The following is a 25893-nucleotide window of genomic DNA, read 5'->3' on the forward strand; positions in this document are numbered from 1 at the left end:
AAAAAAAAAAAAACAAAAGAAACACATAAAAAAACATTTAAAAAAAGCAAAAAACAAAAACCACAAAAAAACCACAAAAAAGCAAAACAAAAAAAAACAGAAAACAACAAACAACAAAAAAGAATTCAACCACGAAATAGTGACTGTTATTTCAGTGTGTCCTTCATATGAAAGCTATTAAGGACCAAACCTACTACTGTGTGTAAGAAGAAATTACTTCCTAAACAGTAACTGAAAATAGTTAGTTAAACTTGCTGTGGATTTTGTCTTGGCAGTTGTCATCTTACATTATTTGTCAAAGGAAATGTGTTTGGCAGTTAAAAATCTTTCCTTAGATTTAGTGGTGGACTTTAACCTCTTAAATAAATGTTAGTATACAGATTGTGTCCTTGAAAAATATTTTACTTGTATGAATCATGACAATGTCTAAATCTTTACTATTCTTCTGGCAAAAGCATCGGTAAGAGAGAGGGTGAAAAAGAGAAGTATAGCCTTTACGTCAGAAAAATATTCTTTTTAGCTGCTTACTTTCTCATGAACAGTAAAGATGTTTACAGTGTATGCCAAGATTTTCGGTTTCTATATAACAACAGTTAGAGGTTCTAATCATACTGAAAATTGTGTTATAATGGCCTGAGCCATGTTGCTAGGAAACAATAGGTTCCAATTTTGTATTCCTGCTCTCACTCCTGTGCTGAAAAGTGACTGGATACTGTACCGGTTCATGTTCTCTGGCTGCAGTTAAATGGTCTTTTGCATTTTGCTCTGGCTTTCAGGCCAGAAGCATGCATTTTTCTACAAGATCATCACAACAACATGCTGTAAATACTTAAAGTTAAACATTATGTGTCGATATTTGAAAGAAAAAAGTACTTTGAATATTTCATTTTTAAAAAATAAAATTGCAAATGAACACTGCCTCCCATTTTATTCATGCGCCAGGCTGCACTCTCGAGTCTGTTTGGTCACCTGAGAATGGAAAAGTAGCTCCCTAACAGGGAACAATAAAACCGCATCATCTTGAAGATGAAGGTGCAGAAATCAAAAAGGCACTAGTCCTAAGCAGATGTCTCTTCATTTTTATTTTTCGTACAAATAGGATCTCTGACACAAATGACCATTTAATAAAAAAAGAAGAGTAGCAGTTGCAAGTTTAAATGCCTCGAGGCTGTTACTTTAAAAAGGTTTCTTTCTCTTGTTGATGCCTTTCTGAGCAATGGAAAGAAAATGAAGAATTGCAAAACGGGTTGGGGAGAGCTAGGAGAGCAGAGCGAGCAGATGCCTTGGCAAAAAAGCCAATGGGGGAAGAGAGGCAGTCAGGAAACACTAAAAAACAACAGCTCGCACGTCCTGGGCAATTTCAATGGCCATTTGGCATTTATTTTTCACAAGAAGGTATTTACGAGTGACACTGGGAAAGCCGGCCAATAGATCTTGCAAAATTCAACTTGATGGTAATGGGGCACACATAGTCCAAACGACCTGCTTGTTTCTGAAACTTACTTGGAATCCTGGAATTTACATCACTCTTAAATGCCCTGCCGCCTTTTTATGCAGTGATATATACAGGAGTCTCCCCTTATCTGCAGTTTCACTTTTCAGGGTTCCAGCTACCGCAGTCCCGCAGTCAACCACAGCCCAGAGGCAGATGATCCTCCTCCTGACGTCGTCAGAAGGTCAAGAGTAGCCTAACGCTGTCACAATGCATGTGTCATTCCCCTCACTTCCTCTCATCACATAGGCATTTGATCACCTCACATCACCGCAGTACAGTAAGCTATTTTGAGAAAGACAGAGACCACATTTGTGAAACTTTTATTACAGTATATTGTTATAATTGTTCGATTTTCTTATTAGTTATTGTTGTTAATCTCTTGCTATGCCTAATTTATAAATTCAACTTTATCACAGATATGTACATATAAGAAAAAACATAAAATTTGGTACTATCCATGGGTCCGGGCGTCCATGGGAGTCTTGGAATGTATCCCCGCAGATGGAGGGGCCTACTGGGACACAGATACAGTGAAAAGATTCATGGAGCCGAAGACAATCCCAATTGTTTCAACACCGTCCATCAGCAAAAAGCAACGCGGTCATGGGTGGGGGGCGAAAATATTGGTATCACCTGGTCTTTTTTTTTTTAAATAGCCATCCCACCCCACCCTCAGTGTGCAAAAAGAAAGAGGCAAGAACGCCTACACTGAGAGAATGATTAAACGAGAGAAGAAATTTCTCCATATTCCTTCCCTATTCACCCTCAGTATTAGAGATCTTTGGATATCAGTGCTATTTAAATTTTTAGCAATATTACTTCCTTAAATTTATATAATTCTAGTACCTCAGTAATCCTGGGAGGTGAGCAAGACTTCATTGTTCCTACTTGGCAAATGCAATAATAGTACCAGACTGACTTACCTAAGGTCACACGGATAATCTGACAAAGCTGAAAAAATTCAAATCTCAAGTGTTATGTTGATGGGCTCTCTCCAGTCCATCAGTTTTGTTATATTTTTCTACCTAAAAATATTCATTTAAGAGGCCGACGACCTAATGATGAAAATTCTGCCTTTTACCACAAGTGTAGCCAATGACCCCAAATTACGAAAGTTTCCAAACTGGGTGGTTTAACTTCACCCCTAGCTGCAAACTCTAAAATAATGGTATCCCATTTACTGCAAGGACAAACATAGGCGACAACATTGAATTTATAGCTCTCTAACAGGAAGACTAGACGTCTTGTAACCTTGAAATGCTCAAGGGCAAATCTGGATTTTATTATTAATAGACTCTGGATTCTGAACTCAATAACGTGAATCAAATGAAACACGAGCTGATGTCTAAACCTTCTTAACAGATTTTAAAGCTATGTCTCACATTTTTAATTCTCTATCCATTCTACCACAAATAATGTCTTCAATCCAGCCCTCCATTTATACTAGAAGTCTTAATCGGAGGCATCCTCTGTAGACTTATTCTACCTACGTACTACCACGGAGCTTACTTGCTCGTAATAGCCAAACTGACAATTACCTAAGCCTGTCTCCCTTACTGACCTTATCTCTTAAGAACAAACTCAGAGGAAATGAATGAGTGTTTGATAAACTGTCATGTTCCTTGTGGGCTTGCTGACACACTTTTTTTTCTGAAGAAAGGTGTACACTTGGAAATATATGTGCATTTTTCTATCTTGACTCAGCATCTTACAGGTATATGTTAGCATGGCAATATTTTAGATATGGCAAGGATATGACCTTTCTGTAAAGCCGCAAGCTATTATGTACTGGGAAATAGCAAGAATGCTTATGCTGGGAGAGAAAAAGTGAAAAAAACTTTATGAGTAAAAGGCCAGCAAAAGAAGACAGTGGGTAGGCACATCAATTGGAAAGTTTGACAGTAGCAGACTCAGAAAAGCACTTACCTTTTTCAGGGAATCTGTCCAATAAGATAAGATAGTTTCATCAATGCTTTATTTAATATATGAATAGCACCTATCTCGGAATATTTTTAAAAAACATTTTAAGACAAATTAGGTAAATAAAGCTTTCAAATACTTTATTGAAATATGAAAGACCATTAATGATTCAAAAAAGCTTTTTCAAAAAAGACTCTGGTAAAGAAACATGCAAACATAATTCATATACTTAGGATTATTCCAGAATGAACAAGTTAGAGAGAGTGAAAATTAGTCACACCTATTAAAATTTAAATCCAATCTACAAATAAGGAAAAATTATCTAAACATACGCATTTTGTTTTGAAAGTTGGCTTTCCGAATTCCCTTACAAGTTGAAGTGATGCCTTTATTTCTAGAAATGGTAAATGGCCCACAATCCATTATTATGGCCCAACTCCACCTCTGCACTCCCACTGCATCCATGTTAAATGCTCAGACACGAGATCTTGCCACTGCAAAGAAAGTAGCTCTGTCTCTTGGCAGTTCATCGAGCTCCCCGCCCAATGTACAACCCAGAATTTCAATTTATTAGTTCACAAGAGAACTTAGCATTTTCCTGAGGACCACGGACCAGGGTATTTCTCTTGACTAGCTCTGCCTCTTACAACACACATACCTACACAGTGGGAACCTCACTTAGCGCGTGCTTATCCCCTTTTATTGACATCGTTTGTTCTTTTTCTGTTCCTTTTTTTTTTAATTGTTACTGTTTTCTTGTCCAACTAGAGAGTGAGCTCTCTGAGCACAGGGGCTGGGTGTTTTTACTCCTCTAGCCCAGTGCCTGTTGTTTTTTGTTGAGTGAGTGAATTCTAGGAGCCCTGAAACAACTTGATATATAATCAAATCACAAAAGTCATGAAAATATACATGTGAGGAAGAAATATATAAATATCTGTCACTGTGTAAAACCTTGGCTCTCACTGAGGTTGCCATCACTTGGAACCGTTAAAAAAACAACACAACCGGAAGGTTTCCATGGCTCCCGTAGGGCTACCTAATAGGGAGATCACTTGTAAATCAGCTACTCACGAGCACAGCTGCTGAAGCTTCCTTTCAAAATAAGGTTTTACATGGCGTACCAACAACTGGGGTAGAGGTAGATGAAAACTCCTGTAATATCAAATGTAATCAATGTGTAGAGCATATTTTAAATTACGGGATTTTTAAACTCCAGATTGGTCTGTGGATTCTGCTATCCAACATCAGAATACTAGGCGAAAAGGTTGCTTTTAGAATCAAACAGAAATTCTTCCCTCTTTGTCCAGTCGTTGTTCTAACACACGGTGCACAACTTCGTAAACCCGCAAAGACCCCACACCACCACAGCCAGCGGAGAGCGTAATACCTAATTAGAACCACGCATGAGAAGGACGAGGGACACAAACCCGCTTCCTGCCATCTAATCGAGCAAGACATTTTAAAAATCAGTAGCTGTCAAATAATATTTCACTAAAAAATGGTGCTTTTGAGAAAAAACTGAGGATTATTTTTATTTATATTTGGCAAGACTTGACATTAATCTTTTATAAAGTATCATTAGGTTTTAAATCGTTTCTCATTTGTAAATAAAACTGAAAATAACCTCATTTCAAAGCTCCTCATCATCGACAAAGTCCATTTCAGCTTTTACATCATGCTAGATACTTCCATTACAGAACTATGATGGTTTTAGAAATACATCTGTAGCTCACTGAACTGTATTATCTACAATATATAAGACTTAGCATATATTTAAATTATAGAAAATAAGGTACAAGGTATTTGATTTTTCTTCATGGTGTTTTCAGGAAGACATCAGGATCTTCTCTTCTCCCTAAAGAAAAATAATCATGAAAATCAAGAAAAGATAAACTTACAAGCTACTAAAATTACAGGCTAACTTGAACTTATAACCATAAAATTTCCACCGGCATAAAGCTCACAAAGATACAACCCAGTGATACAGCTCAAGCAACCAGTACTTAAAACTGAGTTACAAAGAATGTAATGCGGAGCAGAAAAGAACAGTTTGTAATTGTAATGTGTAATTTGTAAATTGGAGTTCTATTTACATGCCTATTTTAAAGGCTAACTATTCATTAATTTAACTCAGCACTTAAGTCTAATTGTCAGTTTATGCCTGAGCCTGGGTCCCTGTCAAAAAAGGACATAGCAACTCATTTTTCTAATCATAAATATTTATTGTTTCAATCAAGGCATATCCTCTTACTCCAAACAAGTGATTAACCCCTTTCAGCAGATGAATAGACAATCACATATCTGCAGACATTGACCAGTATTCTGTCGTTAGCTTGATACATACACTAAAATAGCTTTGCTCAGGAGATGTAACCATGTGTGTCTTTAGCATAATAACGTGTACTAATTTAGTTTCCTTCGCTACAATAAAATGTCATTAATTCAAGCACCACAAATTCAGCAATGAGGATCCCAAGGGCCACGCTAACATTAGCCTTTCCATCCCTGAAGGGAAAACATAGTTTACTAAGCAAAGGTGAAGGAGAGCGCACGTGTTTTCTGAACTGTCCCGTCTTTCAAATGTTTCATGTCTGAGTTAGTGAAGTGAAATGGTACTTCTGTTTTGACAAAAGGAACAGCGGAGAACAAGACGGGAAGAGACAGGTTTAAATGTTGTGGGCTCATCGAATTCTTTATATTTTCCTGGAGTTTTATTAAAAGTTTACAGTACAGCATATTGGAATCATAGCCTGTGAAGAGCCCCCTCTCACTCGATTGGCTGGCAACACCTACTTCCCCACTGCATGTTTCTTACGGAACTTGCCATGAGTATATATTTATGAGCAGGTTGACTCCTAACCCTGAACTGCCAAGCCCTGTGGAAAATTCACAGTAAGCCATACCTGTAGTACCTTGCGCACCTCTAACCGAGCGCTTCTTCTCAACTGGGTACTGCAGAGGTATTACAATACCTTGATCTGGCTTCTGAAATGCTGAAATGAGATTTTTTATTTTCCGGAAAAATCTTTTATGAACCCCAGGTGCTGTCTGGAAAATAAAAGGCCAAGCAAATTATTCACCTACCTCCTAATGATACAAATAGGCCTACAAAATGCGTGAGGGAGGCTTAGAGAGGTAACATTTGTGTAACTTGTTCAAATATTTGAAAACATAAGGAAGAAGGAAAAACAACATTTCTAGAAGAGCTTACTTTGGTTGGCTGAATTTCCCTGCAAGAGGAGCTAATGAGCTGTCATTTCGGTTCTCCCAAGGGTGGTATTAGTTTGCACAAGCTCTTGCTCTTCGCCCTGCCCTTCCTGCCTGCTCCCCATCACACACCCGAGCCTCTAAGGGTATACAGGCCATTACCCACAATGAATGCACCAACAGAGAGGATGCAGTTAAACACAGAAAAAAACACAGATCGTACAGGTCATTAATAAAAAGCCTGAAAAACCAAACCAACAACAACAACCCAGCCTCCCAGTCATCATTCCACAATAAAAATGCTACACAGGAAATTAAAAATTGACCGTTACGGGACACACAACACATAGCTAGTTAGTCCCCAGACTCTCACCTCACGATATGTCCTGCCTCATCCTTCACATTAAATTTTTCCTCCTCGGGAAACTTACCTATCCTCCCCAGAATTGCTCTCTGCCAATACCTCACTGTGACAAGGTTTTCTCTAGGACACGAAAATCAAAGACTCTATAAGGTCACCTTTATTTATTTGTTTGTTTGCTTTTGAAGAGATCATTATTTGCAAGTGACTATTAAAATATATTCCTTTCCTGACATCAATTCTCTTGCAAAGGCACTGCTGAAAACAACGATTTCCTGCAAAAGCTCATGAGCCCAGCTTTAGGCATGAGCTCAAAACTGTCATTTTACATAAAATAAAATAGTATTGCTAAAGCAGTTGAACAACGACTACTGGTGTGGTGTTTTTTTTTTTTTTTTTTGAAAGCTGTTTTTCAGCTATTCCATCTGGAAGATTCTTGAGGTGGGAGCTGTTTGTTAGCATTTAATGAGAAAACATGAAGGCTGGCATGCAAACTTCAGCCAACTAGACTAACAGCTGAAGACAGCACACCGTCCATAGTAACTCGCAGTCATTGCCTACATTGAGGCAAGTAATTTTTTTTTGAAAGCACTGAAAAAGTTCTTTAGTGTCTACTCAGAGGCTCGCACAGCTCAGAGCCTCAGTAGATGTAGAACACTCTCCCTCTCAGCTCCACCCCTACGGTCAAAACACCTTCCCAGAACTGGGGGCACCTGGGTGGCTCAGTCAGTTGAACGGCCGACTCTTGGTTTTGACTCAGGCCACAGTCTCAGGGCTGTGGGATCGAGCCCCACACCAGACTCCATGCTGGGTGTGAAGCCTACTTGGGATTCTTTCTCCGGCTCCCACTGTCCCTACCCACCCCTCTAAAAAATCTAATCCAAATAAGTAAATGTTTAAAAAAAAAAACCACCTTCCCAGAACTCGACTTGAGACTTCATCCAAAATACCATGCCCATTCTTACGGGGCTCCAAACAGTTCTCTGGCTCCAAGACAGAGTCTCTAAATTGCACGGGCAGGCCGTAGGCACAAAATCCCTCCCTACATCTTACTCACGGCAAGTTTTCAATTCCAGGCACTTTCCCATCATTTGCCTCCACTATTTCCTCACAGATAGGCAGTGATTGGCTGTTTGGCTTATTCTCATTTGACAGATAAGAAAATGGAAATACAGGGGTGCCTGGGTGGCTCAGTCAGTTGAGCGACCAACTCTTGATCTCAGCTCAGGCCTTGATCTCAGGGTTGTGAGTTCCAGCTCTGCGCTGGGCTCCACATTGGGCATATGGAGCCTACTTTGAAAAAAAAAAGAAGGAAGGAAGGAAGGGAGGGAGGGAGGGAGGGAGGGAGGAAGAAAGAGAAAGAAAGAAAGACAAAGAAACGGAAATACAAAGGGATAATTCAGCTTGCTCGAGGTCACACAGATAACCAGAAGCAGCGCTGGCTCTAGATCCCAACACCCAGGCTTTTGTCTTTCAGGCCAACACCCACAATGAGTTCACCAACAGAGAGGGTAAGACCAAACAGTTTCTAGAGAAGTTCGAGTCACCAACCAGAAGAGAAACTGTACACTCCCCCAGTGTGGAAAGATTTCAAACCACACATCTTTTTAGCTGTTTTTGTGGCTTGCAAAACCATTTATCAACAGAAGCATCTTTTTCATGGGGACTTACATGCAGTTAACACTTGATTATCCACACTAACAGAAAGGAATCATAACATTGGATGTACAATTTGAACATGGGACGCCATGTTTTGCTGGCAAATGACTGTCCTAGTTTATAGTGTTTTGCTTAGGTGAATCAGGAAAATTATCGAGCATCTACTGATCTACTGATGATCAACTATCCAGAAAAGCCCAAAGGCACTGAAGGCCGGAGGGGGACGTTAGTACATTTTTTATATATACCGATGACAGTGCACATATTAATAAATGATAGTTGACTGTGTGTAGAATTCTCTAAATAAACAACTTAGCAAAACTGTAGCCCAAGTCTCATGAGATAAGTTAAAACACTAGGCAACGATGAATCCTAAAAGCCTATCAAAAAGTAGAAATTCACATAGTATTTGTCTTTCATAATTCAGGGGAGCCAGAGTTCAAATTTCATTCCACTCTTTGAAACAAATCTCAGCCTTACTTAGATTTCTAGCACGATCTTTGCACAGAGGATGTAGTGTTACTGCCATGATTTTTCCTGCAATGTGGCAAACTAAAGCACTGCTCCAAAAAGCAGTATAAGTATCTGCCATTTAACCAATTTTTGAAAATACATTTACCACAAGAATTGTACCACTGACAACTCGCATTCTGTCACTGAACTCAGCTATTGTTCAAATTTGCACATTTCCCATACTGCCATTTCTTAGTTATCCATGGAAACCTGTTTGGGATCACAGCTGGTCTTCAATATGCTCTGGAGAAATTTCTTCCAGTCAGGTGATATGAGCTCTGAGAACACACACTAGTTTAATATTCCCTTAGCAAAAACATAACTAAGAAAGCAAATTTAGTAGATAGAAAAAATGCAATACACATTTCAAAAGTAAATCTAAAGCATTTTTTAAAAACTCTTTTCCCTTTGGAGAAAACATGCCAATCTTCTGCTCTCTTGGTGCAGATAATTACAATATTATTGTATAAACGGGGTCAGACCAGACAACAGGATGAAAGGATATTTATGTTCAATAAGCCCTTTCTTCTTAACATGATCACAAGCATGTAACAATCCATATATGATGTTATACTTGAAATAGAAGAAAACAAATTTAGGGGCGCCTGGGTGGCACAGTGGTTAAGTGTCTGCCTTCGGCTCAGGGCATGATCCCGGCGTTATGGGATCGAGCCCCACATCAGGCTCCTCCACTATGAGCCTGCTTCTTCTTCTCCCACTCCCTCTGCTTGTGTTCCCTCTCTCGCTGGCTGTTCCTATCTCTGTCAAATAAATAAATAAAATCTTTAAAAAAAAAAAAGAAAACAAATTTAAAGGCAAGATCAGCTAAACCCTAATAATTTAAGACCCTTTCCGTAAAGAATATTCTTCAGCAGCCGAAGGCTACTTCTCAAGGGAGAAGGGCAATTTCTAATCAAAGTATATACAAATATATATGTATATATCACACACAACTATTCTTTATGATAAATGAAATTTAATTTCTTATTCAATCATCTCTGCAGTGCTGCAGAGAATTTTAAAATATACATGGGTATAAACCGTTTTGATTAGAAATGTTACTGCTTTGCCTCTAATTAGTATTACAGTGTTAATTATCTGTGATAATTATAAATTAATTATTGATGATAATTAATTATTATTAATTATTTATTTATGATATAAGGCAACAACATGTTTGAAAACTTGCCCTAATTCATTTCTGTAGTTCAAAACATTTGTAGTTCGCAACTTGGCCTTTCAGGTTTACTGATGAATTTGTAAAGGTTAGGGCTACTTTAATTTTTTTTAAGTCTAGACTTTAGAATTTCTTAAGCGCATAGATTGAGTTATTAACAGAAGTTGATATTCTCACTTATGTTTTCAAACAGCTCGTAATAAAGCGCTTTCATTATAAAGATAGGCTGTTTTTAAAAAGTCAGAACTCCGAGAAAGCATTTGCGCTCAAAGGTTTCAGTTGTAGAGACTTCTACATTGCTAAGATGTGATAGCCTACCCTGGTACATGGAAATAAATTCACTCTGCAGGCATTACGTGCAATGGTGTGGTGACTTTCAAATGTTTTCAGAGCCATCAGAGCCTGTTTTTCTAATGAAATCTTATTCAAGCCCCAGTTGATATGTAAAACAAAAGTGAACCATTTGGATCAAAGATGAATTGGGCACCCAAAAGCATATCCACTTTTGTCCTCCTCTCCCTCTGCCCCCCACCCCCAGCAACCCCATGGCACCCAGGTTGAAGAACCTTAGAATTTTGCAGAGCATACCTTTAAAACCACTGCAATGTTCCCTCTAATTTTATTCTGCCTACCTATGTCCTTCCCACTTGGCCCAGCTGGGAGTCTTGCCTCCACACAAAGAGCAATTTTGATTACTAATCCTTGGAAAATCCTCCCTTCTTTGAACTCCTATGCTAGATAACATAGCAATTGACTATATACAATCATATTGTCCAGCAGTTTGGGTGAGTTCACATTTTTGAGGTTTTGAGGGTTTACTATGTTCCAGGTCCTGTGGCTAAGAGCGTTCTTCTATATGCATTATATTGGTATCATTTGGTAAATAATTGCGTATTTAACCATTTTACACATTTTGTATATGCTTTCTAAAATTTTGCGTAGGCACTGAAAGTTTGACACAATCCTTCAACTTTTTTATATTTTCCCCAAAGTGAGACCATTCTATATACAATGGCAGCTGAACAGAACTGGGACAAAAATTCTCTAAAGTCTTCTTAATGATCCATGAACAATTTGGGGTTGGAGCTTTAGTGATTTGAATCTGATGATTATTTGGGGAAGGTAGGATTTGACAACTCTTTTATAAAACCAGCCTAAATTTCAAACACCTCCCTGATACCCCCAGAAGCAACAAATAAATTAAAGAGCTATACCTCAGCACTCCAAGAACCCGTTTCTGTCTGGGACACTCGGTATGTATAAATGTAACCTTGATACCTGCGAAAGAATAAACTTCAATTACTGAAACATTCCAAAAGAACAACCGTTGCTCCAAATTTGAGCTTAACTATCCCACATAAATGTTACATATACTGAGACCCACATATATGGCAATTGCATTCATAGGAAGAAAAGCCTGCGGGATCTATCTAACTTGCTTGCATATTATACCTGGCTAATCACAGTTTTTAAAGAGCCTTTAAAATTAAATTAATTATTTCTTTTCCCTTTTTAAAATATGGGAGCTCACACTCCTAAGGATTTGTCTAGTTGAGAGACTGGACAGAAAGAAACTAGAGACCTGGTGTGGTTAGTAAAAATCATGGATTATGAAATAGATTGAAGAAAGTGTAGTCATATTTTTTAAAGATTTTATTTATTTGAGAGAGAGAGAGTGCACAAGCAGGGGGAGCAGCAGGGAGAGGGAGAAGCAGTCTCCCCACTGAGCAGAGAGCCTGATGCGGGGCTCTATCCCAGGACCCTGGGATCACAACCTGAGCCGAAGGCAGATGCTTCACCGACTGAGCCACCCAGGCGCCCCAAAGCATAGTCATATTATTTTTAAGTACATATAGAGCCTTAATATAAAAAATATTTGGAATAAGGTACAATCAGTTCCACTGAATAGTAATAATAATATTAATTATAAATATAATAAATATAATACTATATTTCTATAATATTACCATTATGGTTACTTTATAATATAGTAAGAACAGAAATTTGAATTAAAAAAGACTCCAGGGACGGGGCGCCTGGGTGGCACAGTGGTTGAGCGTCTGCCTTCGGCTCAGGGCGTGATCCCAGCGTTATGGGATCGAGCCCCACATCAGGCTCCTCCGCTATGAGCCTGCTTCTTCCTCTCCCACTCCCCCTGCTTGTGTTCCCTCTCTCGCTGGCTGTCTCTATCTCTGTCACATAAATAAATTAAAAAAAATTCTTTAAAAAAAAAAAAAAGACTCCAGGGGCACCTGGGTGGTTCAGTTGGTTAAGCATTCAACTCTTGGTTTCAGTTCAGGTCATGATCTTGGGTCGTGGGATCAAGTCCCGCATCCAGCTCCCCGCTCAGCACGGAATGTCCTTGTACCTCTCCCTCCATTCCTTCCCCCACTTGCTCTCTCTCTCTCTCTCTCTCTCTTGCTCCCTCAAAAATAAATAAACAAAAACTTTTTTAAAAAGACTCCTGCTAAAGTACTTGAAAGCGGCTTGTCCTTTGGGGTAAACATTCTCCACCATCACTCAGTGTGTAAGCATACTGTACAACTATAATTGATGCCGAGACGTTTAGATGCTGTATTAGTTTGCTTAGGCTGCCGCAGCAAAATATCATAGACTGGGTGGCTTAAACAAAAGAAATGTATTTTCTCACAGTACTGGAGGTTGGAAGTCCAAGATCAAGGTGCTAGCAACATAGCTTTCATTCTGAGACCTCTTCTCTTGGCTTATAGGCAGCTGCTTTCTTGCTGTGTGCTCACATGACCTTTTCCTTGTGTGTGCTTGGAGAGAGACGTCTCTCTCTTCTCTTCTTCTTATAAGGTTACCAATCCTATTGGATTAGAGCCCCACCCTTATGGCCTTATTTAACCTTAAGTATATTCCAAAGGCCTATCTCCAAAGGCAGCCACAATGTGGGTTAGGGATTTAACATATGAATTTGACAGGGACGCAATTCAGTCCATAGCACACGCATTAACTCTTTTGGAACCCACGACAACCCTATGAGCTTTATATTGTGAAATTGATCTTATAGATGAGGAAACTGAGACTTTGAGAAGCTAAGTGATGAAAACCGCACTAGAGATCAAGCAACAAAGATGTGATTTGAATCAGGCCTGTTTAGAGCCCTAGCTCTTGGTCCCCATACTATAATGGATGTAGATTATAATCTGCCTAACAAACTTTTACTTCATAGAAAAGTAGGGTAAACTTTGTTCTGAATTATTTCAAATTATGAATATGAATATGGATCAGATTCTCTGGATCAACAGAGTTTTATTTTAGACATTTTCTGATTGTTATTCTTAGGCACAACTTTAGGTCAATATAGATCTTTGGTTAGAATACATGCTAAACTTTGGTAAAAATGTATGTATTTAATCTTTAAAGAACAGATGATTCTAAAGCATTCCAAACAGAGAGTGGTCCTCAAGTAATTGACTTCACTTACCGTCAATTAATTCCTTTTAGAACTAAAAGTCTTTAAATATGTGGAGTAGGGGCACCTGGGTGGCTCAGTCGGTTGGGCATCCAACTCTTGGTTTCAGCTCATGTCATGATCTTGGGGTCATGGGATTGAGCCCTGCGTTGGGCTCTGCACTCAGTGGGGAGTCTGCTGGAAATGCTCCCTCTCCTCTCCCTCTGCCCCTGACCCCATTTGCATGTGCGCACTCTCTAAAATGAATAAATAAATCTTTAAAAAATGTGGATTAGACTACTATAATCAATATTCATCAGTACTGATTACCTAAAGGACAAAAACAACACATCTAAAACACTATAATCAGGTTCATTCAATTTGTGAGACCAAAAAAATTCAATTTAATTGCTGGTGTGATTATAGGAAATGTTTCATTTTTGTTATGAAGGTTTGTCAGCATATTTAGATCATACATAAAATAACTTGATATATGCATATATAATATGCTAAATAAATATATAATGTTACGTTGGTAAAGTCTTGTTTTTTTAAGCAATAAAATCTACCTCAAAGCCCGCTGATTACTATAAGTACTCTACAGGGAACAAGGCGAGGGCTTTGATTTCCATTTTTCACCATGGGAACTCGAAACATAGGGCTTTAAGTGATTTTCTTTAAGTCACATAGCAAAATGGAGATAGAAGCAGAGAAATAGCATAGGTCCTCAGTTCCAATTTCCCTATGGGAAGCGATTAATGGCAGTAATTCAGTATCATTAAAGGTGATGTGGAAATGCATTATTTAAAATCTCAGCGACGATGCAAGCAAAATCGTAAGCAACCAGTTTTCACTTTCTAAAACAGCGAGTCTCTAAAAAATACAAGAATCTATCTCCCTACTATCATTCAGCTTCATTTAGTCAAAATAAATGAGTCTGTTTTCAAAATTGTTTCCTAACGAATCTGATCTTATCTCACTTTCAGTTAAGCAGCAGGAACCTGAGTACCACTTCAAAAGCCCTTACCTCCTTCAGTCTCTGAACAACCTGGTGTCAGTGGCACCTAAAACTTCTTGTGATTAACCCATCTAATATTAACAATTTCCTACTCCCCCGCCCCTCAGATTTCTGAATGAGCAGAATCGCTTCACCCCTCAAATAAGCCAGTAGTCACTGAGGTAACTGACCGAGAATCCCCTGTCCTCAACTCTCGTTACCCTGTGGTCCTGGATGGAGGAGGTCTGAAACGGGGCCATCCGAAGTACATTGCCAGGTTGTGTGATGTATCAGCATCACCTGGGAACTTGTTAGGAATGCAGGGTCTCAGGCCTTGCCCCAGAACTGCTGAATCAGAAGTTTTATTTTAACAAGATCTCCAGGTGATCTGTAAGAATGTTAAAGTTACAGGTGGACTGATTAAAATGCAGAGAGAATGCCCACACCTTATGGGGATTCTCGAGGGCAATTTCTGCAAGTCCAGCTGGCTTCCTGCACTCACCTAGGGCACTTCTGTGCCACATCCCCCACAGGCACTCAGTCTCTGCTTTCGGAATTAAGAGTACACTTACCGTAAGGAGCCCTGAGTCATGTGGAGAATTGTTGAATCATGATACTGTACACCTGAAACTAATATAACACTGTATGCTAACTATACTTCAGTAAAAAGTGCTTTTAATTTCAAAATAAATAAAAGTTTTTAAAGAAAAAAATACAAGCTGAAGCTTTTTCAATTGTTTCAGTCTCCATTGAGCAGTATTTCTGAACCATGCACTTCCTCTTCTCCAACAAAATTTCATGGTTTTGTTTTCTGTAGCTTGAGTTTGGAAATAAGAATTTTAAAATATAAAATTAAACTAAAATGTTGAGTATTTTTGTTTCAAGCTACACATACTCTCTCCCTGTCCCCTGAAAAAACACTGTTCTAGGAAAGAAATTGGAAATAAAGTTGTAAAAAGAGCTGCAATACTGTGCATATTTTTGACCTAATGAATGACCTCGCTTAGCTTCATTACACTCCAAGGAATCAAATGACAAAGCAATTTCATAAAGATGTTCATAGTAGTTCTATTTTAAGGGTGGAAAAAAAGAGAATTAACCTAAGTACCCCTAAATAAGGAATGTCATTCAAAATAAGAAAATGGTAGCAGAAAGAACCATTCAAAATTATGCCAAAGTGCAAAGGTATTAGAGTCCTNNGAGTCCTCTTATATTTTTCAAAAAATGTTAAGCACATGAGTTATGTTAATATAAAATTATGGTACATGAAAGAAATGGACACATGGAGACACCACTCTGATTACAACTATTCAGAACCATACCTATATGTATACAAACTAGAAGCAAATTTAAACTAATATAAATGTATCCTCACATATTAATTTTTCTTTATAAAGTTATATAAGTGATTACTAACATTTTTTTAAAGAAAAAGAAACAAAATTACAATTTGGTGTTTTACAAATCTAGTCTAAGTCACAAACCAGAAAAATATAACTTATGTTCAAAAACTGTTACATCCCCTTTAGGATTATCTTTTCTCTGATTCCTTCCATTAATACAGACAAACCAAGAAGGCTTTGTAATTTTAAATTCCTTCCTCCACCAAATCTTTTGTCAGACTTGTCGATTAGCCTGAAATTTAAAATTGATCATGAAAAAAAATCTTGAAAATGAATAATTAGTAGAAAACAGTAGAGGCTTTTTATGTTGTTATTGTCATTGACATTAATTTTAACTAATATTTTGCATTTTAATGACTACAAAGAATGTGCGGATTCAAGCCCTGCTAGTATTAAAATTTGCCTTCATTTTTTCAAAAGTTGTCCCAACCCTTAAAAAAGTGCTCTGGTTAGAAATGAACAAGAAGAAAGCCAACTGACTTATTTCTTATTTTCTCAAGGGGTCAGTGTTAGGGACAGATCTTGGTTTAGAACTAACAAAACCACATCAATTCTTTCTTTATTACCACTTCAAGGACTACACAAAAGAAAAAGTTTAGTACATCTGATTCTTCATGACACTGCAAATAAAGCATGCTAGTGCCCCATGGTCTATGTCTGTACAAACTAATGCTACGCGCAAAATTCAAGGCACAATTAAAATGTGACTGGTTTTTTAACAAATATTTCAGAACTTTTATACCCAGAAGAATGGTATCTTATACAAAGCCATCATTATTGAGACTATACTCTTGAGTCAAGAGATTTCTGAATTTCCTATGGCACAATCCTCCTTTTTTCAGACTGAACTTGAATTTACAGAACCATCAAGTCATTCAGCTTCAAGTCTGATGGGAAAACTATGTAAAACCAGTTTCGATGAGTCATGACAATAAATATAATCACTTCTTCCCCTGAACTGCCACAGCACGTTTTATTTATGTACTCCTATGAGGCTCTGACTTAGTATTGCAATTATTTGTAGATTTATTTATATTAAGGAATACCTACTACATGTTAACTTTATCAATATTAACTTATGTAATAACCCTCTGAGGATTATTAACCCTATGAGGGAAGAACTATTCTTATCACCATTTCCCTTTTCACAGATAAAGAACCCGAGATACGGAAAGTTTAAGTAACTTGGCCGAGATAAGATAACTAGCCAAAGGTCAAGTTGGGATGTATCCAGAAGATCTGGGCTCTTGGGGCACCTGGGTGGCTCAATCGTTAAGCCTCTGCCTTCGGCTCAGGGCCTGATGGGATCCAGCCGGGCTCCGGGCTCCCTGCTCTGCTGGAGCCTGCTTCTTCCTCTCCCTCAGCCCCTCCCCTTGCATGTGTTCCTCCTCTCTTGCTGGCTGTGTCTCTCTCTGTCAAATAAATAAATCAAATCTTAAGAAAAAAAAAGAAAGATCTGGGCTCTTAACCATCTTTCTATGCTGCCTCTCTCTTATATCAGAGGAAATGAATTAATAAATTGGTCTTAAGGTGATTCCAAAAACACAGTTCTCAAAAAGGGAGGGAGTCTGCTTGGCCTCAGGGCTGAAGTGTCAACTAAGGGTGAGAGGGAAAGAAGGGGCTGAAGGAAAGAGGCCAGTTGAAGAGAGCCCAAAAAAAGATTAACCCAGACTTCCCCCTCACTTAGGCAAACGACATCCTCAGATTAATCTTGCAACTTTCATTTCACATTGTCAGCCGGAATCAGCACTTGATTTACTGGCCTGTGAATTGTCCATTTGGTGGTTTATGTGATGCAACTTTAATCCTAGGCTGGCTTTCAGGCTTGCTCTGCCATTAATGGATTGTACTCAGAAAATCCAACATAATTCTGGTGACCTAAATTATCATGAAGATAAATGCGGCACCAACACACATATCCAATTGTAATAAAAAAACTAACTGTAAATTAAGTCATAATTTCTCATTCTTTTGAGTTCTTTGCTACAATGTTCCCTTCTATTACAACTGATAAACTGGACTTTTATTTCGTCACTGCTCCTTCCCCCATTTCTCCAGTTCAATGGTTTGATAGGCACTTTATTCTCAGTCATCCCTTGAATCTCAAAGGACAAAAAGATAATTATCCTTTTATCTGAAGGCATATATGTCAAATGACTTCATTATGTGTCCTTGCAGCTAAAGAATATACCAGCATTTCAGCTTGCAAATCTTCCATCAGATAGGTAACAAACAAAATCAGAGATGTACAGAAGGATGCTAATTACAGAAATAAACTATTTCTGTGAACTAATTATTTTAAATATTTTTCATTGGTTTTCTTCCTATCACAATCAAACTATCCCAGCGGGCATGTAGGACTTCTCCAATGGCTGTCTACATTGAGGGTAAGAAGGAAGAAATGTCAGAGTTCAAGTGTGCCTTCGTGAGAAGAAACTTAATGTGCGTAGAAAACCAAAAACAATAAACTAAACTACACTAAAATAAAATAAGAACTATTTGCATTAATATGAGAGCACTTAGTACACAGGATGAATGAAAGAACAATATGTTGAGTAGCTTTCTTAAGCAACAGAAAAATATGGTAGAAAAAGAAAATTTCATTTATGATAGAAACAAAAAGAAATTGACACAGACATTCATACACACAAAGACTAGAAATAAACTTAACGAAAATGTGCAAGACCTACAGGAAGAAAACTACAAAACTTTATTGATGGATATAAATTTTAAAAATTAATAAATGGAGAAATGTCTCAGGTTTTTTGATGGGAAGACTACATTCTTTAAAGATGACAATTATTCCTTAACTTATTAATGAGTATAATGTAGTCCCAATGGGCCTTTCTTTTAACTTAACAAAATTATTCTACATTTCATCTCAAAGAACCAATAAGAAAGAATAACAAATAATTGGGGTGCCCGGGTGGCTTAGTTGGTGAAGCAAGCGACTCTTGATCTCGGGGTTGGAGTTCAAGCCCCACATTGGGTGTGGAGATTACTTAAAACCATTTGGAAATAAAAGAATAGCAAATAATTATTTAAATGTATTAAACATTATCATACTATGGTGCTAGTAAAACAAGAATAAATAGATCAGTTGAGCCAAATAGATGGGAAATAATAACTGCTATATGTTAGAGTTTAATATATGGTAAAGTAGGCTAGGAAATCAATGGGGAATGGAAGTTCTATTTATAAATTATACTAGGACAATTGTTAGCTACTTTGAAACAAAATCAAATTAGATCTTTTCTCCACATCAAAATGAAATTCCAAATGGAATTAAAAAGTTAAACGTAAACTAACCAAACCATAAATTGAAAACAAAAACTAAGGTAAAGTGGTATGACATCTCTGGAGGTGAAAGAACTTTCTAAGCTGGGAAGCAAAGGAAAAAATTAAGCACAAAGGAAATGAGCAACAGATTTGACGACTAAAAATGTTAATTTTTTTGTGTATCAGAGAAAAGTAATGGCAAATACCAAATTGAGAAAAGATACTTGCAACAGATAAAGGATTAGTATATAAAAATTCATAATGTGTAGGGGCGCCTGGGTGGCACAGCGGTTAAGCGTCTGCCTTCGGCTCAGGGCATGATCCTGGCGTTATGGGATCGAGCCCCACATCAGGCTCCTCAGCTGTGAGCCTGCTTCTTCCTCTCCCACTCCCCCTGCTTGTATTCCCTCTCTCGCTGGCTGTCTCTCTGTCAAATAAATAAATAATCTAAAAAAAAATAAAAAATAAAAAAGTAAAAAAAAATTCATAATGTGTAAAGAAAGATAGTAATATCCAAATGGTTAAATGGCAAAGCACACAAAAAGCCAATTTATGAACAAGGAAGGACAACAGCTTACCAACCATATAAAAGACACTCACTCACTAATCAAAGAAATATGAAATAAAGAGTGAGGCACCAAATTTCGAGGACAATTTTTGTTAACAGTATACCCATTTCTAGGGAGGGTATAGTGAAATGGACACTCTCATGCATTACTGATGAACATATATATAAACTGACATAACCATTTAGGAAAAATATTGGTGATCATGTATATATCAAGAATCCTAACCTGTTGATGTTTTCTGACCTGGAAATTGCCCACCTTGAAATTCATTATAAGGAAGTAATCATAAATACAAGGAAATCTTTATGGAATAAAATATGAATCATGATGACATTTGTAACAGCAAAGAAAAATGGAATGATTCAAATGTCTAAAAATGATGACTGGTTAAGGAAAATATAGCACAGTCACTGGCTTAACTATCATGCAGCCATTAAAAATGATGTCTTAAAGTCATTTGTAAGAATATTATATATGAATGGGGTTTTTTCATGTTAAGTGGAAAATGCAGTAGAATGCAATATTATAAGAGCACTTGTGCGTTTAGAAAGAAATTTATTTCATTAAAATATGGAAGAAAATTCCCTTAATTTTCAACAATAATTGTCTTTAGGTTATAAAACTACAGATGATTCCCCTCATTTCCATTACTTACATTTTCAAGTTTTCTTTAAGAAGAACAAGTATTAGGAACTATTTTTAATAGACTCATTATACAAAAAATATGCATTTATGTATTGAAAATAACCGAAAGGAAAACTCACTTTAAAGAATTGAACAATTGTGTAAATGGAAAACTTCTTTAGTACTTTTTGAGATTCAGTTTTCCAAAACTGAACAGAGGAAAAGGCCAAATCTAAAGGCCATGACTGGGGGCTTAGAACCAGGGAAAGGAGCAAGCATAGTTTGAAAATAGAGTTTAAAACAAAGTTTGAAAGGCACACATAATGTATTATTTCTGCCATAAAAATACAGAAGCCAAAGCTCAACCAAGCCCTCTTGGATAATGGGAGAAAACGAGAGATAAAATGAGAAACTATTCTGAGTGGATTCTACAATCAGTTCATGTTTGTTAGCTGTATCTTGTTCGCGTGTATATGACACCCTTTATGTTGTTATTTCTACTGCATATCATAAGCACATAAGCTTTGGTTTGAAATGAATACATGGTTTATTTCAAAATGAAATTTGATTTTTGTTACTACAGTGTAGTACTAAAATGGGAGCATGAAATTTTTATGTTTATCAAAAGGGACCCTTGGCTCAAAAAGAGTGAGAAACTCTCATAAAAGACAATGAATCCTGATGTCTTTCCTCTGTAGCACAGCCTGGCAATCATGATCTAAGACTTTGAGGCCCCAGTGTGCCCATCAAAAGACATGCTAGGAGACTCTCAGTTTGCCTACCAAATTCTGCTACTTCATAAGGAGGTTTGCATGGAGAACTTAGAGTCATAAAAACTGCATTTATGCAAGATTCACTTTGGGTAAAAACTTACGTTTGAGAATTTCCCACTCTGCCTAAGTTAATTCCTTATGTGATCCTGGCCTACACAGGCAAAAGGATAAAAGTTGTCCTTTTCTTTTGCATATTTTTCCAACAGCGATCTTATGCAAAAGGTAGGCACACATTACGATTCCTATTTAACAGGTATGGCAATCAAGACCCAGAGAAGCTGAGTGACCTCCCCAGAGTCCACACCCCGGCTTGATTACCAGTCCCAAGCTGTTTGCAGGAAAGAAGGGCATTTGCCTTGGCAATCCATTTGTTAATTCCAAAATATTTATTGAGTGCCTATTATGTACTTCACAATGGGCCTTATAATGGCTATTAGGTGGTAGGTTGTGTTCCTGGTGCAGAAGACAATGTCCCTGCCTTCACTGAGTTTCCATTTTTGCTGAAGAACACAGCAATACATAAGTAAACAAGCAAATGTCAATTAGTTGAAAGCTCCTTGAAAAAAATTAAGTCATAGAGTATAACAGGCACAGGGAGAAGCTACTTAATTTAGATAGGGCAGTCAAGGAAGTGGTCTCTGAGGCAAGAGGCAGAAGTAACAAAGTGTAAAGATCCTAGGAGGAGAGCACAGTTGGCAGGTTTGAGAAACAACAAGGCGGCCAATGTGGCTGAGTCTTTAGGTGCATCTTGCCACACATCGTATGCTCCTGCCCAGGCTTCTTTCTCACCTCTAGGTTAAGGGGCTCATTACCTCCTTTGTCAGCTTTTCTAAAGAAGCCCCTTCCATTTGCCCACTCATTCCTCCACATTCTTTTGATAAGAAAAGAACCACAGAATACTAGGTGGCTTTCACTGACCTTCCCCAGTTTCCACTTGGGAAAAACAATAATGTAAGCAAATCATAAGGGCCTGAGCCGAAGACTAGTATCAAAAAGACAAGAAATAACAAGTGTTGGCGAGGATGTGGAGAAAAGCAAACACTTCCGCACTTCTGGTTGGAATGTAAATTGGTGTAACTACTATGGAAAACAGTATGGAGGTTCCTCAAAAAAACTGGAATAGAAATATCATGATCCAGTAATTCCACTACTGGGTATTTACCCAAAGAAAACAAAAACACTAATTCAAAAAAACATAGGCACCCCATGTTTATTGTAGGATTATTTACAATAACCAAGATATGGAAGCAGCCCAAGTGTCCCTCAGCAGATGAATGGATAAAGAAGATGTGGTATAATATATACAATGGAATATTACTCAGTCATAAAAAGAATGAAATCTTGCCATTTGCAATGACATGGATGGAGCTGAAGAGTATTATGCTAAGTGAAATAAGTCGGAGACAGACAAATACCATATGATTTCACTCATATGCAGAATCTAAAAAACAAAACAAACAAAAATACCCTTAAATACAGAGAACAAACTGGTAGTTGCCAGAAAGGAGAGGGATGGGGGGGATGGGCAAAATAGGTGAAGGGGATTAAGAGGTACAAATTCCTAGCTACAATTAAATAAGTCATAGAGATGAAAAGTACAGCATAGGGGATATAGTCAATAATACTGTAAATAACTTTGTATGGTGACAGATGGTGACTACACTTACCATGGTGAGCATTGTGTAATGCGTAGAATTGTCAAATCACTATGCTGTACACCTGAAACTAATATAATATTGTATGTCAACTGTACGTCTAAAAGAAAAGAAAGACCTGAGCCCAAGAGAGCCAACTGCTTCCACATATTTCTCTTGATGCTTTTACAATAAATGTATTTAGCATGGCCTGAAAGTTGCCACCAACATGGCTTGACCATGTTAAACAACAACAACAAAACCAATAAACAACAAAAATCATCTAATAATAGCCTCAGTGTGATCTTTCTTCACTGACCCAGAAAGTGATCGAGCCGGGTCCTTCCTTAGAAATGCCCCACAAGTACCGAAAGACAAATACTGGAGACAAAGACAATAATAATAACAATAGCTTACAGTTACTGAGCACTTATGATGTGTCTGGCCCAGTGTTAAATTCGTTAGCTGCATTATTGCATTTGACCCTCACTCTCCTATGAGGTAGGTCGTATGATTATACCCATGTTATGGACAAGAAAACCGAAGGACCAAGAGGTTAACGTGCCAAGGTCACAAGCCTACCATCAGACAGGCACAGATCTCCTGGTTCGGGAGCCCTGGAGCAAAGATGAAGGTGCATCTGATTCAAAATGGACGTTAGGCTGAGGCATTCCTAGGTAAAGGGCAAAGCTGAATCATAGCAAGGGTGTTTTCCCTCCATGCCCGTTACCACTACTGTCAGTCCTAGCTTTTTATCAAGAAGGGTCCTACTTCTGAAACCCCCGGCTCCCACACGCAGCTAAAAGAAGTACGTAGATCCAGAGAGGCAGCTTTTCTTCCAAACCTCCCCCTCTTGGCACCCCAACCTAACTGGCATGGCATTCTTGAAGTAATGGATTCTGCTTCTGAGTCTTCTTCCTCTCCCATAATGTGATGGTTTCCTTTGGGAGGACACCTCCAATTCCATCTAAGGAGATCTGCAGCGAGGCCTTTCCATTCTCGGGGGCTGGTGGCCCCAGTTTTCACCAGTCCACCATCCCAGGGCTCGACCTCGCCGGCCTCAACTAGAGGTCAAAATGGGAAGTGGGGAGCCTGGATCTTTCTCAGAGCAAAGAAGTGGATTGTAGGCTCGTCTCCCCACCCCAAGAGGTATTCTCTGCAGCTGCCACAAAAGACCCGGAGAGGCCCTTTTGGAGAGTGAAGGCCCTGGGAGAAACCCCCATGGGGGCCTAACCCAAGCCTGGTCCGACGACCGAGGCTGGACCTGAGAGGCCTTGGGGCCCTCACGAGTAGTGTTGGAGGCCTGGACGTCGTGTGCCGCCACCTGCACCCCGGCCAGTGCCCTCGGCGGAGCCTGGTGCCGCGGCCACCGCGACATACTCACAGCACACACAGGCAGTACACGCCGGGAGCTCTCGCTGTCTCTCAGCAAATAGCTGCCATCCAGACCCGTGGCGAGCAGGAGCTTCTCCCCGTCTCCCGGCTGATTTTGCCGTGGTACACAGCCACCGCGTCCATGGCCTGGTGGACTCGTGGGCCGCTGAGGCGTGGGACAGTGGAGGGCAGATGCCACTGGTGCTGCAACCCAGCCCCAAGTCAGCCACCTGACTCCCAGTTCAACCAGATGTGCAGAAAAAGAGAGAGGAGCGCCGAACAACAGGATGTTGTCTATCTGCCTTAAAACCTCCTTCTCACACTTCAATTAAAACCAGCTCAGCAATTTAGAAGCTTGGTTACTGCCACAAGGTTCAATCCCCCTCCCCGCCCCCCACCCCCCCTCAACACAGGGTTCACAAGGAGAGGGGAGGCCAATTGGAGGAAGGTGCTCACAAGATCTGGGTTGTACTACTGAGGCAGACCCTGGCCCACAGACAGGAATGCTTGCTAATGCTTCCGTTCTTGCAGTTTTCCCAGGGGCCACCAGGGATGACTTAGCTTAACTGGTCCCCAGAGGGGTGGATGATAGAGGCAAAGTGTACATGGCCTTCATGTGGGCCAGAAACATGCTGACAGAGAATGAAAGAACCAAAAGCTCCGAGACCAAAACACAGAAACTACCAGTTCTCTCAGCATGCAGTCACTCCTGAGCACAGCCAGGAGGCTCCTACACAATCAGGACCAGTCGGTGAGAAACCAACATGGGGCAAGTCTCCTTTTCTACACTTCTAGTCATCTTGAGCAGTCTTGATCCTGAGCAGACACTGATTTTTCCTACTTTCTTGGCCAAGATCCCAGAGTGCTGATTGAGGAACAAAAATCAATCTATGTCCAGGGCGCCTGGGTGGCTCAGTCAGTTAGTGTCTGCCTTCCCCTAGGGTCATGATCCCAGTCCCAGGATCGAGCCCTACATCAGGCTCCCTGCTCAGCGGGGAGTCACCTTCCCCCTCTCCCTCTGCTCCCTCTTGATTGTTCTCTCTCTCTCAAATAAACAAATAAAACTTTAAAAAATCAGTCTGTGTCCAAAGATGTTCCACATTTTTTATTTGATGAGCCTTAGATGAGAGAGTGAGTCATGTCATCGGCGCCTTGTCTTTATGAGGACTTATATGCGCCCTTTGATGTACAGGGCCCATCTTTCCACATCTGGGGCATAAAACTTGTTTCAAATCATATCACAAGTGTTGATAATTTTATCCTCTGTTGTTAATAGAGTTTGTTTTTTCTTCAGTTGATGCTAAACTATCATTAATTTTTGGAAGCCTTTCAACTTTCATTTCCTTCTCTGAAATAAAGCATTGCTTCTTTTTTAGAACACGCTGCTAAGTAATATTCCCTGAAAACGTCCCCCTTTTTACTGGAATAAGACTTTGTTTAATGCCTGAAGGTTGATGGTCTTCTACATTGTTCCTTTCAATTATGTAAAATAC

At 38.9% G+C, this 25893-nt stretch overlaps 1 protein-coding gene across 1 annotated transcript in view; it reads right to left on the reverse strand.

The window, feature by feature from the left end:
• Nucleotides 1-4926: 4926 nt before the first annotated feature.
• SH2D1A (SH2 domain containing 1A) overlaps nt 4927-25893 on the reverse strand; it is a 22134-nt gene continuing 1167 nt past the window's right edge. Inside the window, exons 2-4 of the mRNA XM_040628257.1 lie at nt 11547-11610; nt 6319-6463; nt 4927-5270 (exon numbers count right to left, since the gene is read on the reverse strand). Coding sequence (XP_040484191.1) covers nt 5230-5270; nt 6319-6463; nt 11547-11610 — 250 coding nt within the window. The 3' untranslated portion in view covers nt 4927-5229. The remainder of the gene's footprint in view (nt 5271-6318; nt 6464-11546; nt 11611-25893) is intronic.

The sequence above is a fragment of the Ursus maritimus genome (genome assembly GCF_017311325.1).
Source record: "Ursus maritimus isolate PB19 chromosome X unlocalized genomic scaffold, ASM1731132v1 scaffold_X1, whole genome shotgun sequence".
Classification (NCBI taxonomy): domain Eukaryota; kingdom Metazoa; phylum Chordata; class Mammalia; order Carnivora; family Ursidae; genus Ursus; species Ursus maritimus.